We start from the raw sequence: 15,649 nt of genomic DNA on the forward strand, positions 1-15,649 counted from the left end.
AGTTTCCCGCCAATGCTGTTTGAAATTTTAAAGTTACTTTGCATCTTTCTAGCGTTTAAATTCGTCAAAATAAGAATATATAGGAATAGTGTCAGTTCACCAACCCTTAAAAAGGACGACCACGACCGCTCTGTCAAGAGTGAAACGAGAAAGAAGAAGAATACCAGTTCTCCAGAAATTTATCATTAGAATGCCAGTATATTGAAAACAAAAGAAATGGGTTATCTACTAATAAAAAAATGTGTATTACTAGGATCTAGAAATAAATAATTTTATTATATAGATTTATTATCATCATATTACCTTTTTTTAGTAAATATTAATATTCTTTCGAGCGAGATTTGAAGCTACCAACGTACGCATTATAAGTAATGCTAGTTAAGTACTTAATTAAAAAAAATATATCACAATTGTATCCAATAATATATTTTTCGCCACTATTCCAGCACGAGTGTGCTGCGTTGCAGCTGAACTCATTCTGTTGTGTTGTACACCGTGTACACGACGTTAGATTTTGACTTCTCAGTAATAGTCCAAAAATAAAAAAAATGGGCTACTTTTTTTAAGTAGATTTATTAGGGACTTTGAAGTAAGCAGTAAGCTAAAACAATAAAACCAGATATTTTATAGACTATCTAGCCATTTCTTACACATAATAATAAAATAAATTGAATAAAGTGATTTTACACAAAACTTAATCACATTAAATAATTAATTCATATGAGGATGTAGGACATATCAATAAAGAAATAAAAGATGTATGTATACAAAAATATTAAGTTTTATTTTAATTAACTTCAGAAATCAATACATAATATATACATGTATCTTACCGGCAATGTCTATAATTCGGTATTATATACAATACCTTGGCTGTTACCTACTGTGTTGTCGCTCTTCATATTATGGGGGAGATTTGATAGCACTAGATGGTTTGTGTGGGGTTCTTATTGGCTCACCTTCTTTTTATATTTGACCATGATCCTGTCGTCCTCTTTGTCGAGGCCGTCAAAGACCTCCTTATCTGAGTTGATACTCAGGAGATCTCTCAGGTTTACCATAGGGTTGCGGTTCTTGATATCCTCGACAATGAGGCGATTGGTTTCCAGTTTCTTTCCAGTTCGTCAGCATAGGATTTTTGGACGGTTGGGAAAGGAGAGTAAGCTTCTATATATGATATATTATACTCAGACATAACATTTTTGATAGATTGTTGCTTTGCATACTCAGGACAAGCCTTGTCAATTGCAAAATGCTTTGCTGTGCAATACAAACATGATGACTCTAGTAATAATACACGAATCACCATTGTGAGGCTGAGTACATTTATAGCATCTAAGCTTTGATCGACACTGAGCTTTAATATGGCCAAAACGACGACAGATCATGCATTGTATAGTTGGGAATTTCTAAGGCTCTAAGGATAGGACAGAACTGTAGCTGAACACTTTCTGTGGCAACATTTGTCCATTTGTCCACAAAAAGTTATTACCGCGGTTTGTATTGGAACCTAAGTAACAGCCCACTCACTAACAACCTTACGATTCAGACGTTTCGCTTTCAAAACAGTGTCACAGCCTGAAGGAAGCACGAGAACTTGTGAAAGTTCCTCCATTAGAAAGTCAATAGGTACTCCCTCGCAATAATCATTTTAGTGATATTACCTATATGTAGAATTATTCAAAAACTTATTGGCAGCTTTTGCATTAGAAAATAGAACACATATTTCTTTTCTGCTAATATTTTTAATATCATCATTTAGAATTGAGTCAACTTTGTTATGATGCAAAAATTGACCGAATTTTATAGCCCGTATAGCAGCTACTGATGCAATTTTGTTGAAGTTCCGAAGAGATTTGAACAATAAAGGGACCTTCGTCATCAACCGTGTCGGCCTGCCATCTTACGAAAACGTACAATACGAAAAAATATATTAGTTGAACAGCACCAAAATATACTAAAACTACATGTAACTAATTATTTAAACACTACTATATAACAATTTTGCAATAAAATTACGAATTATTACGACCAAATCTCACTACACGTGAGGCAGTCTGTTAGGTTTTCAAGTGACATTAAACTTTCTGAATTACTTTTTTCTTGTCATTCGATAGATGTAGGAAACTTAGACAATCTTTATTGTTGTTGAAGATCTTCAGTTTTTATGAAAAAGTAATTTCAGACTGTCCGTTTGATTCTTAGGCAGTGAACATACCTTCATTTTGAGGTTGGTGAATTAACTAAATCTTTTTTATTTCTATACTTTCTCCTTTGCTTTTTTTCTAGGACTTTCTAACTCATTGTCAAGAAATATATGATAATTTGCACTGGTTCCTGGTAATGAATCAGTAATATTATATTCGTTGGTTCTTTTTAATGAACTTAATTTGACTTGATACTCTGGCGATCTTGACTGTCTGAAAGTTTCCATCAAGTTTGAACTAGTTTTATAAGCAGTATTTGTTTCATCATTATTCACGATTATATTTGAATTAACAGCAGGCTCCTCAATACATGCAGGTTGGTTTATAATATTAATTTCTTTATTTTTATCAGAGAATCCATTTTCATTTGAAGACATATCTTTTTCAAGACCTACAAATTGATGTTATATATAATTTAACAAAGCTGTTTTTATATGTATATTTTACACAAATAGAATTAGAAAAAAAATATAAATTTACATCAGAATGAACAACACATGTCTCTAAGAATTTTGGGATTTTTCTTTTGTATTAACTTCAAATATAAGATCATGACATGGCATTACATCAGTTTCATTAAAAAAGAAGACACTAAATTAAGGAACAATGACATTGTAGCACAATTTGATAACTAGCAACAATAAACGCGATAACTGTGGGTTCCTTTACAATTTGAAGGAAAGAATTATTTTCATTTGTCCATTCTGGCAAGTTGGCCACTGTTTTTTCTGCCTATCTATATGAGTGCATCATGGCCCAGGGATGCAAGCCTATGATAGTAGACGCGACATTTGTGGATCCGATTCCCAAACGGGGAATGATTTATTTTACATTTTTATTTCTTCGCTCTTATAACAAAGCAGAGTGTGGCATTAAGATCTGAAGTAGGGAAAATATTTTAAAAAGTCTAGTTATGTGTGGGATAAAACAAAGGTATAAGCTTTACCATGCATTTTGATTAAATCCATTAAATATTTAGTCTGCTCAAACTGTTCACTCATCAGTTGTTCCACATCACCCTCAAGCAATTGACAGTTTTTGTTAGAAAGTATCAAAAAATCTCCATAGCATGTAAGTGGACCTACAAATTTGGTATTTATTATTGTTTTGGGAACCCAATGTTTAGACAAATCCATTCTCCACTTTCCGCTAAATTCTGGAGGCATTGCGTGTTGAGTGGAGGAAGTCAACCATGGGCCTTGTTACCAGTGCTAGGGATAAAAATATTTAATATTTTGTTTCCCCAGATGGGAATCAAACAAATTTTATGTTAAATAAATAATTTACAGGGTTATTTTCTTCACTGGTTTATGTTTTCCTCCATACAACAGAGTAAAAAGACAGTAGACTGTAATTGTAATATTAATACACTTTATTCACAATATATATTATAAGACATGCTTTTTTTTTTGAGTGAAGGAAGGAAAATTATTTATTCCACCATGTGGGGAGCCCACAAATTATGCTGCCCCACTCTGTCACAACAGTATTGTTTTATAACTTCATTAATTTTTCTACCTTTTACAAAAACTTTCATTCCTGGCACAGTGTTGACATATAAATTCTTTACAGGTTCAAATACAATTCCAGTTACTTCCTGTACTCCGTCAGTCATATATAACTGTAACATTCTATAATTGGAACCAGTTATTTATATTATTTTTAAATCTATCAATAATTACAATTTCTTTTTTTTTAGGTTAATAAAAAGAGTCCTTTGACAAATTATTTGTATTTAACACTATCACTATTATACTTTATATAAATAATACAAATTTATTATAAAAATATTATAGTATTTGTTATACACATAGATTAAAGCAAATAACTAAATACTATCATCTAAGTATGTAAAGGGGAAAAATATTACCTACTTGTCTTCCAGATTAAGCATGTCTAGCTCTTTAACAGCTCTTTTCATCTTCTTTACTAAACTTCTATGACACATTAAATACTGCTTGTGTTCACTAAAAATCTCTAAAATGAATAAACCTTTATTTAAAATATATGAACAAATTATTTTTTTGGTAGAAGAGAAAAGTGTTGAGTTTGTTGTCCTTACCAAGGCTTGTTATAGAGTTTATTTGGAGTGTGTAGTGACCGCTTAATATAGTTTTTGTACATGCCTTCAGATTTTGTGGTAAACATCCAGAAGATATTTTAGTTAGGTCATGACCATACCATTGTTTTTTAACAGCAAGGCGGATCATTTGTACATCTTCCTCACCAAACATGTTTATAAAATACTCAATCGCCCTACAAATACAAAAATGGAACAATAATGCATGGAAATGAACAAAAAATGGATGGATTTGATTGTTATAATAAAAACTAATTAAAAAGAAAACTTACTCAGTCAACCAATTTTCTTCGACATATATGTGATTGCAATGTAGATATTCCCGGCATGAATCCAAAATGTCCTTTGGAACCATCGTGGATGGTTAATAAATTATTCCAAACATCGATTTACAAACTCTCGAATTATTAACCACCACCCTCAAAATTAGTGAATACTTTATCCATTTAATATAAAATGGTAAAACCCAAGGAACATATACTAGGTAAAACCCAATATTTAATTTGTCCCTATATACACTTCAGTCAGTCGTCAGCTGTCACTTGACGAGCCGAGCTTTGATAAGTGTCCACACTAGTGTTGCCGATCGATAGTCGACTATCGATATTCTATCGATAATTGTCCGATAATAGGACTATAGATATTTTAATCGATAGTATCGAGATTTTTTTTAAAGAAATGTAACAAAAATGTTTCTCGTTCTTTTCATTTCATCTTGTAGCTATGCTTAAGAATCATATTCAATACTATCGCGAATTAGCATACAATCGATAGTCTAAAACAATCGATAGTATCGATACTATCGAAAATATCGATTGTCCTATCGATTGCATAGGCTTTTTTAGATTAAAACTATCGATTGCGAAACAATCGATAGTTTGGCAACGCTAGTCCACACCACAAGCTCCAAGTCAAGGCTGCCCCCATCCTTCATTTTGACAAGGAGGGTGCCGACTTGCCGAGTGACAATTGTCTAGTGTCAGACTGTCTACCAATGATTTCAATCTTTTGATACGTCATCTATTAATTGAATCCAAGATCATTTTAAGAAAACATTTTTTGTTCTGGCAACTAGCCCTACTACTAGTTGAACTATCGATAGTTTCGATACTATCGATTAAAAAATGATAGTCCTATCGGACAACTATCGATAGTTGACTATCGATCGGCAACACTACTGGCAACTAAGTGATGACAAACTAGCAAAACCAAATAATTGCTGCATAACGATTGTTTAGCGAAAGGATGATTTTGTCTGGTCCAAAATGCTTAAGCTTCATAATGATACCAAAATTTCGGCCCGTATATATTTTAATACAACACACACACAATGTGACTAATGTAAACGCGACTGGTCGTGGGTTCGATCTCCACGAGATGTTTTAATATCTTCTTTGATATTCCGTATTTTGCGAAAGTAGATAGTGTAAAAACAATTCATCGTGTTTTATGAAATAACGTAATAAATATTAATTATAATATTTTTTAAATTTGTGATATTGTTATTAGTATCTATATAAAGTTTAAGCAGCAAATAAAAACGTATACTTAAGTAATATAAATAACAATACTTCAAAGTTTTTAAACTATTTTATTGAATATACCTCTTCGTGACACAATAGCATGTGTTTTTATTATAAAAAAATATCAAATATATATAATAACACAATCAACATTTAACGACACACACTAATTTACCTTGCAACAAATGTTTCTGGTATAAGCAACGGGAGAATCAGTGTAATACTTACTGATAAGAAAATAATATGTAAAACACAAATCTTGAAAAATATATATTCAAATACTAAAATTATATATATTTTATAAATTATAAGGATATTTTAAAACAAATGTGCCTTTATAAATGAAGTAGGTAAATCGTGTCACTTACGATTCTTCTAGAACAAAAATATTCAAATTAGGAATAAAGTTAACTAAATTCAGCACTTAATGCTTAAGTGAGATATTATTTTAGTAATAAAAATATATCGTCCATATAAACAGTGACTTGATTTTGATGCATTACCACGGAAAATAATAAAATTATTAATTAAATAATTGAAATTAATAATAAAACGAAATATCATTAGTTGACATTATATTGAAAAAATTGTAAAATGATTCTTTATATTCTATTTTGAATATAATAATAATTACACATCACAAAACACAATAAATAACGATAATGGCTTACAACAGCCTTAGAAATGAATGGTAAAATATGGTATACACTAAGAATAGGTTTAGACAGGGCCGGATTAACACTGCTTATTATTAGAAAATAATAATATTATATATCGTAAATATTCCAGAATAATATATATATAGTATATCATTTTTTTGCATTTTCAATTAGATTGCAATTGAGATCGAGCGCCTTTCATTCAGCTATTGGTGACTTGAGCGTAGGTTGAATCCGGCACTGGTTAGTTCATAACAAATTGTTACAATTAAAAACGATATTTAATGTCTAATCGCCAATCCGGCTATTATTTAATACTTAACATATGCAGAAATTAGAACTATGATAAAATGTTTATATTTCAATGGAAGACAGTAAGTACCATTGAATTTGGAGTGATAATGTTTTTTATCATGTTCAATATTTCATTAGGTCAACTTTTCATTGGTCATAGTATGGTTCATTCGTCATCAGAGAAATATATTTCTAGTGTACATTTATAAAAAAAGGGCTTCACGCTGTATCCCGCACACAGCAGGGTTAGGCAGAGGGAACCTAGTGTTAAGACACTCCGTTCCCCACTTTCTGCCGAATTCTGGAGGCATTGCGTGTTGAGTGCCAGAACTCAACGTCGCTCTTTGTCTCGACACCACAGAGAAGAAATGGAAATATAAACGTATATAAATATTTCACGTCCTCGAGTGCGGATCGAACCCACTACCGTCGCGTTGCAGTCACACCCTTGTGCCGCTGCGCCACGACGGCCTCACATATATATTGATTGGTAATGGAATCCAACCGAGACCAATTTTGTAAATAAATAAAGGTGCACCAACACAATGTAGAAGAAGAAATTTGGTACAGAATAAATTTTACTGTTTATTAATATTTATGAAACTGTTAAGAGTTTGATTAAGTTCTTTTGTAGAATGAAGCTTTCTTGATTAATTTGGTAAATTAAATGTAATGAGACATGTTTGATGAAAATGACATTGAAAGAATGAAGAAATATAGAAATTTGGATTATGAGTAATCAAATAAAAATAAATAAAATATTACATAAGTTACTGTTTTATTTTGTTTAAAGAAATATTTTTTTATTGTGTAGGAGCACCTTCGGACCACAATACGTCAGTATGTAGAGGTGTTGTGTGAGTGATAAGCGTCTAAACAATAACATAATTATATAGCAACTAAACATAACATTGCTTGAGTACGTTTGCCGTTCGTAAAACATACAGGAACCATGACAGTTTACTATAACATATCAATATTAATAATCACAATCTTTAAGTGTATTTAGAATCAAGTGAAATACCTAATTGTTATTAAAACAAACAATATACGTCACACGACTACATCCTATCTCTTACCAGACATTCAAAAATATATTCTGATCGCAAGAAAGAGTTAAAGTCAAAAGTCGATTAACATAATATATTATTGCGATTACGGCCATTTTAAAATCCGATTATAATACTAAGTCCGTTTTACGAACAGTAAAGACGTCACTCGTCGCTGTCGATGAAGCCAAAGCTATATACAGCGTACACTCACTCACTTAACAATCACTTTATACGATTCTCTCATAGAAGAGTAGGTAGGCCTGAGCTCGTAGGACCTTTTCTTCGCTGACTTCTGACACCATGCTGTCTGACACGTAGTACCATTTGCCTGATGCGGCGGGGGCCTGAGGACCTTCACCTGATTCGTACCCGGATAAGTCGGATTCGGAGTCTACGTCGTCTCCAGCCGGAATATTCGCACTTTTGGGCAAAAACCACCATCGAGGATCACCCGCTTTGACTTGCGGACGTACTTTCACGTATGCGACGTAGTGACCACCGTGCATGCCTCCAGAATGTTCGACCACACCGTATAAAGAATATTGTAATTCGTTCTGTCCGCGAGCCACATTAGGCAGCTTCTTTAATTTATCCATAGCGCAAAACGGCGCTAAGTCAAGAATGGTTGGGAAATCGACATGTTTGGACATTTTCCTGAACATGCATCTTGGTCCAATTTGGAATCGTTTCAAATGTAGTATTAGGATGGCCGGCGGGCTTGACACTAAGAAGCGTTTAGTCGCGTTAGTATAGACAGTCTTGCCATCTTTACCGTTGATTCGTTCGGTGCAGGTGTCGCAGCCCACTTTATTATTGCCGGTCAGAAGTTCCAACGCAGTGAACTGACTGAGGCAGGACTGTACGCTACATTCGTCCTCGTCGCATACATAACGCGGGGAAAGGGGACTCTGTCGCGTGAAGGACAACGAATCCCGAGTCACATTGTTCTCTAACTCCATCTTAGGTCTCACTGGTGGCGGCTCTATTATCTTTTCTGGTGAAGGTAAAGTTTTCGGCTTATTATCCATGTCTAGTTTTAATTTCTCTAATTTATTTGTCACATCATGTTTCATCTCATTGAAGGAGTCAGCATTCCTATTGTTAAGCTCCCAGCTGTTCTCAAAGAGATCTCTGCTTGCTTGAATACTGATACCCCTGGAGACAACTTCATTGGAGTATTCCGGGGCAAATGCTATCCTGGACACTGGTCGTTCATAATCACTTTTGACTGGAGACAGTTTATTATGTTGAGGACTAGAAAGATCTAGATTTATTTCACTTGATAAAGAACTATGGCTGCCCAGTTCCTTTCCATTAATTGGTGAATCTACATTATCCACAGTTTCCGTGGAATTATGCTTAGTGTTCTCTGGACTTGCTACCCCTGAATCCGGATTAGAGAAGTTTGCTATCAAAGGCTTATATTCTAATTGAATAGCGGTAGATCCAAAATCATCATCCTTATCAGTAGCTTCAGGTGTGTTATCAGTTTTCTCTTTATCAAGATCAATGGGGCTTGTTCTAACTGAATCAGTACTGGTAACTTTCTCAGTGCTATATCCTGACTCCATATGGTAGGCTGCAAAGTTGGCAGCAGTGTGGGCTACTGCTGGGGTATCAGCTGTATTATGGATTTCTGTTTGCCGTGGCACATCTTCCAAATTGTCTTCAATATCAGCATCTGATTGTTCGGAGGATGACTTACCATCTTCTTTACCATTTACATCTCCTGATTTATCTTTGGATGAATTACCTAGAACACAGAAGATATATAATTGAAGATACTTATACTCATTTCTTTTTAAAAAAATATCGATTTTTTATATTAATGGTTATTATTATCAATTAGTAATAGCTATACAACAAAATAAAAATAATAGCATAATTATATTTTATTTTTTTTTCCATACAGCATTAAAAGTTGCAATGTCTACTGTTTATAGCCATTTATTCATAAATTTAAAGCACCTTTATTCTTTCGAGCCGCTTTTCTGGCCGCTATGCGTTTGTTCAAAACATGCGTAAGATTCTTAGAAGATTTGTCCTCCTGGTTGTTTGTTGTGTTCTCTTCTGAAATATATTTTTATTAATGTTATCTTATTATGCACTACTAGTTTAAGTATGACAGTAAACATGTATTACATTATACATTACATAAATAGTTTTTTCCAGCATAGAAAGGGTAGGCAGAGAGAACCTTGTGTTATGAAGCTCCATTCCCCAAAACACGCAAAATTTGCGACACATTCAGTGTTGAAAGTGCGGAATTCGCCCCAAGCAAGGAAATGATAATCTATCTATATTTATACTTATAACAAAATCGTAACGGCTCGGTGTTCCACTATATTGCTATAAATAATTGTTTTCTTTAATTGATTGAAACTTTACTATACAGATATTGTTCAAAATTATATTATTATTAGAAAATGAAAAAAAGGCAGATTAGTAAATTAACGTCGGGCACTGTTACTCTGCACTACATTAAAAAAATCAGCTTCATGCTGTATCCCACACACACGAGAGTAGGCAGAGGGAACCTAGTGTAATCTAGGAATAGCATTAAGACACTCCGTTCCCCACTTTTCACCGAATTCTGGAGGCATTACATGTTGAGTAGAGGATGTTTGCCTGGACACCATGGCAAAGAAATGTAAATATAAATTTAAATAAATATTTCAGCTCTTCGAGTGAGGATCGAACCCACAATCATTCTGTTTTACAGTCACACTTTGTGCCCCTACACCACAACTGGCCTCTTAGCACAACAATGAATAAACAAAAGGCGTCAAAATTTCACCATTAGGCGTTTTCCTCCGCACTAAAGCTGGGGGCTGAGGTCTGGACGCCGCCACAGGGAGAGAAAGATCTAGAAAATATTCCACTCTGTCTGACTGATGAAAACATTCCTGGCACTCTAGTGTCGATACTAGGAAACCTCGAAACACCTGGAATGGGAAATATATGGTAAATTTAGTGTTAATCTAATTCAATTAAATTAATTCTAGTTCTCGAGGCATTGCATGTAAAATGGTGGAATTGAAAATATTAAATATTTTATTTTCCCGATTTGGATTAGAACCCACAACCGTCGCGCTTAGTCATACGTACACGCTTGTGGAACTGCGATAATACGGTCTTATTTGATAAAGGAGACTGATGTTACTTATTCATTAAATATGAATATCTACATAGATAAGATCTGGTAATGAAGAAGGTAATGTAGATAATGAAGATTTCAAGACAGTGAAGATCTGGACATGCTAGTTGTGGTGGAAATATGTTTCCAAATGGATTAGGGACCTATTTTAGTTGAAAAAAAAAAATATTTTATTTATTCATATTTTAAAGTAATAATTTAGTTAAAATGTATTATATTATTTGTATTACCAGGAAGAGACATGAAAATAATTTATATGTTTAGGTACTACTGTCACATCATGCCAAAATGGGTTATAAATAAAATATTTTTCAGAAAATAAATGAACACACCTGTTCAGGTCTAAGCATAGTATCAGAGGCCTGTTGTCCGTAGAACTTCACCTTCTGTTTGACCTCTCCATCCACTTTGGCTGGGTCCACCTTGGAGCTCATGCCCAGGCTGCTTAGGATCACAGACTGATACCGTCGGAGATCTTCTGATCTGAAAAAGAAATGTTCTCTTAAAGTTATATAATAATTTAGGATATCCTAAAACATAATGCTATTTTTAGTTTGAAATAGAATATTTGTTTTATATTAATGGACCTGTGAAAATTTATTTTCACTTTTGAAGTTTCCTCGGTCCGGTAAAGAGGCAAAGCGCGGCGTTAAGCTCCGCCATTCAACAACAAAGCAATGCCTCTAGAAAAACGAAAGTGTCTTAATGGGAATGGAGAGTCTTAACACATTAGGTCCCTAGGTATCCTCTGACAACCATGCTATGTGCAATATACACCGTAAAACAAACCTGTTAAATATTGTACTGCCTGGGAAACAAGTGTCTCTATGTTTGATATGAATGACATTATATATAGATGTTTTTAGTTTAGATGATCTATTAAAGTACATACATCTTGTATAATAAAATCTATACTAATATAATAAAGCGGAAGAGTTTGTTTGTTTGTTTGTTTGAACGCTAAGATCTCTGGATCTACTTACTTTGATTTTGGATCGATTTACTTTGTTTTTGTTTTGTATGAAAGCTGCATTCTTCAGAAGTGCTATAGGTTATATAATATTACATTACACATATATACTAATAAATTAAAATACTTTCTAATTTGACATGCAATTTATTCTGCCATATTAATAACAACCGTCGTCGCTACGCGACCGCGTTCGTTACTGCGTCATTTTGATATTCATCCTTATGAAAATAAATATAAGTCACTTTTAGCATTTCATCTAGATTGAAATTATATTTCTATAGAAATTATATTCTTATATTTCAAGCAGGCGTAGCTGCGTCCGGGTCCGCTAGTGATATTATATATTTGTAAATATTCCTTAAAATGGGATCTAAGTCCATTACATTTATTGTTATCTATGTAGTAATAATTACATGTAAATAATATATTTGTAGTGAATATTGAATTTTGTAGATTATTTCAGAAAAATATTTTTTTCATCATTACAATTGCCTATCAGTACAATGTAAAAAAAAAATCAATCCCCATTTCTCACCTCACACCCTCAAGCAAATGTCGCAATAGTTCATGAGCATCATGCTGGTCGCCGCCACCAAACTGGGGTAACTTGTTCACTAGCGCTGATAGCAACTTTCGGGGTGTGTACACTCCACCTTCACCTTAAAAAAATAATTTTTTTAGCGTCATGCTGTATCTCGTACATACTAAGGTACACAGGGAACTTGAAACTATCCACATTCAGACAATTCCATTCCTCACTTTCTGCCGAATTCTGAAGGTAGTGTATGTTGAGTGTTGAAACCTCATTACTAAGAAAATTTTGCCTTGTTACTGATGCAATAAAATGAAAATATTTAATATTTCATTCCCTCAAATGTGAATCAGACTCAAAACCTGTCATGTTACAATGCTTGTGCTCCTGCGCTACAACTGGCCTCACTTTTCTTTCCCTATCCCTATGGTTTCATCCACAGATGGACAGGTCAGACAGGTCATATGCAATAATTTATCTGTATGTGTATTATCAGAAAACAGGTAGACATGCCATTTTAGCCTACATAACATTAATTAAATAACAGAATAACAAGTGTTTATTTATAAATTTAAATAAATTACATCATTATATTGTTACTATGTCTGTATATTTAAAATATACCAGAATGTTTCAGAATATATTTAGCCATTTCTAGCCTTTAATAGACTTATTTATTATGAAACTTAGTATTTAAAAGATTTAAAGCCTTATTTTTACACAATATGTGAAGCCATAGTATCTTTTTGTAGTTCTTTTGTGATTTAATGGAGATGTCAACTTCACACGGTCTTCCATACATAGGAGAGTAGGCAGAGGTAACCCAGTGTTAAGTGTGTTGTATATATAAGTAATATATATATAAGAATAATGATAATAATTCAGATTTTAAAATCATGACTACACATGAAATTCAACTCTATTTTGAACATAATGTTTAAATACTTCATCTCCACTTTAGACCTAAATTCAAGACATTGTGTCTTTCCAGTTGAGGAAATGAAAATAATTCAGTCCCCTGCATGGTGATAGTGTCCACAACCTCAATCATCCACAACAAGTATTAAGTATCTGAACCAATATTTTCCCAGATTTGTTTATTTTCTTTATACATTTTTCCATATCTACTATCTAATATTTCATTATATATTTTTAGCCATTATGTTGTCTTAAGATTATTATTTAAAAGTACATAGTAAATAAAATGAGGCAATACTTTTGATATAAAATTGAAATTAAAAAGAAATAAACATATTCCAATTATAACTTTATTTTAAAATTTGTAAAGTTTTTTTTCTGTATCATATATAGCAGAATAGGCAGTAGATAGCTAGTTATGAGAGTCTGTTCCCCATGAATTCCATAATTGTCCAGAGATTATGTGTTGAGTGGGAGAACTCATTAATGCATTTTGTTACCAGTGCGAGGAAAATGAAATAATTTAGTTTCACATGGGAATCAAACCCATTACTAACAAGTGTACAGTCAGAATCACAAAAATTTGAAGTGTATTTTTCTTTCAAATTCATATTCATGATTGTTAGAGTTATTGCTACAGATGTTGATATTTAAAATTATGTTTTGGGACACCACATTACATGTGAAAATAGGTCAAACTAATTTTACATTCTATTTTGGTTGACTTAGAAGATATTTCTTTTTTTGCATAATATTTACACTTGTTAGAAACATTTGCACTAAATATTTTTTTCAATATTTAAGTTTTATATAATGGTAATCTATGACAATGCCTATATTTATCATGTTTTGTTAATATCACACTGGGCTTAATAAATAAAAAGAATAAGATCTTGTCTATGTCAATGCTATAACTTGGTTGTTAAGAAAGTTAATAGAATTTCCTACAAATACAAGCTAATGAAATTTATGATTTTTTTAAGTACTCAAGAAAACAACATATTAAACTAACCTGCTTGTAATTCTGCTAAGGTCTCAGCCAAAGTTCTTGTTAGAGTTCCCCATTCTGCTAACTGCCCTGTTATTGGTGGAAGCTCCACTTCTTTGCCCTCATCACTATTGTTGTCTGCTTTGAGCTTCAATTTACCGCCTGGTAAAGTAAACCTCTCTCCAGGAGTTGCCAGCTCTTGAAGAACATTTAATAAATAAGGAGTTTGAACCAAACACTGCATCACAGAGTTGAAGAAACATGTGTTCCCTAAATTGGTCAATCCACGAACTCTGGGCAAGTTCAGAGCTATAGCCTTATCTTTGCCTTTATCTCGTGACATTGATTCTACTGGCATTGTTAATTCTAGTATTGGTCCTTGACTTTCAAGTGGTAAAGCTATAGGAGGTAATTTAGGATTGCTCGAGGCTTGCTTTTTCAAATATTCGATGCACTCATGGAGTTTTTTGGAGCTAGAGGCTGTGACTTCATTGTTACAATTGTAACAATAGATTTCCCAAGTAGTAGAGTTAGCAGTTAGAGCATGACAGTCAGAGTGTGGCGTATTAAAGTGATTGAGGGCGTGTTTGTTCCGTGCTCGACCACATAGTTGGCTTCCGCATCGTAGGCACATCCATAACGTAAGGTCTTCTTCATAGTTAGGGTCGGCGACTTCGATCTTAGAACTCTTTTTGCACTCGGCACATTCTTTCTCGAAGCCAGCAGTTTTAAATGATTTTTTCAGTTTCGCAAGGTCTACAGCTTTAGCTACATGAGGACATGCGGACTTGATAGTTTCGTCGCACGATTCCGTGGATTCGTCTCCATTTTCACTTGGATCGCTTTGTCTCTTCTTTTTAACCATGGTCGCGCTAATCTAGGTTAGGATTCGCCTGCAACGTAATCAGATACTCATTTAAGAATAACTGCAACAGCACAAAAAGAACAATTTGACAAATCTGTGTCGATAACCATTGCACGCGTGACAACGCACATTCACTAAAAGAAAACCTTATTATTAGAAAGATATAGTGTGTTTAATAATTACGAATGTTATAAACTTACAATTACATGTGACACCTAATAATTATAATATTTCTAAGACGTCACGAATAATATAATATTTCTAATCTTCGAAATTTTGTCATAGAAGTAAACCACGGTCGTCCGACATTTTTAACAATGTTACCATTATATAAAAATACTATTTAAGACAAAGTGCACATTGCAAATAAAATCGATAAATTTTAATGAAATAGATTAATA

General features: G+C 33.3%; 2 protein-coding genes across 4 annotated transcripts; both read right to left on the minus strand.

Moving 5' to 3' along the window:
* Positions 1 to 763: 763 nt before the first annotated feature.
* LOC146538799 (recQ-mediated genome instability protein 1-like) lies at positions 764 to 4,850 on the minus strand. Of its 2 annotated transcripts, XM_085185660.1 has the most exons (6): positions 4,560 to 4,848; positions 4,270 to 4,463; positions 4,082 to 4,184; positions 3,726 to 3,838; positions 3,154 to 3,288; positions 764 to 2,598 (listed from the first exon to the last, which is right to left on the minus strand). In XM_085185660.1, exons 1-6 carry the CDS (start codon positions 4,640 to 4,642, stop codon positions 2,261 to 2,263), a joined length of 966 nt encoding a protein of 321 aa, XP_085041786.1. In that variant the 5' UTR covers positions 4,643 to 4,848; the 3' UTR covers positions 764 to 2,260. The 2 variants fall into 2 exon arrangements, with proteins under 2 accessions (XP_085041786.1, XP_085041787.1); XM_085185661.1 differs by lacking the exon at positions 3,154 to 3,288 and having other exon boundaries at positions 4,560 to 4,850.
* Positions 4,851 to 5,858: 1,008 nt separating this feature from the next.
* Positions 5,859 to 15,615, minus strand: Usp16-45 (ubiquitin specific protease 16/45). Of its 2 annotated transcripts, none has more exons than XM_085185911.1 (7): positions 15,449 to 15,615; positions 14,408 to 15,276; positions 12,481 to 12,604; positions 11,305 to 11,455; positions 10,613 to 10,760; positions 9,784 to 9,882; positions 5,859 to 9,568 (listed from the first exon to the last, which is right to left on the minus strand). In XM_085185911.1, exons 2-7 carry the CDS (start codon positions 15,246 to 15,248, stop codon positions 8,043 to 8,045), a joined length of 2,889 nt encoding a protein of 962 aa, XP_085042037.1. In that variant the 5' UTR covers positions 15,249 to 15,276; positions 15,449 to 15,615; the 3' UTR covers positions 5,859 to 8,042. The 2 variants fall into 2 exon arrangements, with proteins under 2 accessions (XP_085042037.1, XP_085042036.1); XM_085185910.1 differs by having other exon boundaries at positions 9,784 to 9,885.
* Between the last annotated feature and the right edge of the window lie 34 nt (positions 15,616 to 15,649).

The sequence above is a fragment of the Heliconius melpomene genome, chromosome 5, assembly GCF_056956725.1.
Source record: "Heliconius melpomene rosina isolate 202511_hmr_F chromosome 5, ASM5695672v1, whole genome shotgun sequence".
Classification (NCBI taxonomy): domain Eukaryota; kingdom Metazoa; phylum Arthropoda; class Insecta; order Lepidoptera; family Nymphalidae; genus Heliconius; species Heliconius melpomene.

What these genes read in the sequence shown, in the direction of transcription:
- LOC146538799 (XM_085185660.1), bottom strand. Translation starts at nt 4,642, where the DNA reads ATGGTTCCAAAGGACATTTTGGATTCATGCCGGGAATATCTACATTGC. An exon ending in AATGAAAGTTTTTGTAAAAG is followed by an intron (nt 3,289 to 3,725) that starts GTAGAAAAATTA and finishes CCAAATTTGTAG; the next exon opens with GTCCACTTACATGCTATGGA. An exon ending in GGATTTAATCAAAATGCATG is followed by an intron (nt 2,599 to 3,153) that starts GTAAAGCTTATA and finishes ATCAATTTGTAG; the next exon opens with GTCTTGAAAAAGATATGTCT.
- Usp16-45 (XM_085185910.1), bottom strand. Translation starts at nt 15,248, where the DNA reads ATGGTTAAAAAGAAGAGACAAAGCGATCCAAGTGAAAATGGAGACGAA. An exon ending in CTTAGCAGAATTACAAGCAG is followed by an intron (nt 12,605 to 14,407) that starts GTTAGTTTAATA and finishes TATTTTTTTAAG; the next exon opens with GTGAAGGTGGAGTGTACACA. An exon ending in GCGGAGGAAAACGCCTAATG is followed by an intron (nt 9,886 to 10,612) that starts GTGAAATTTTGA and finishes AATATATTTCAG; the next exon opens with AAGAGAACACAACAAACAAC.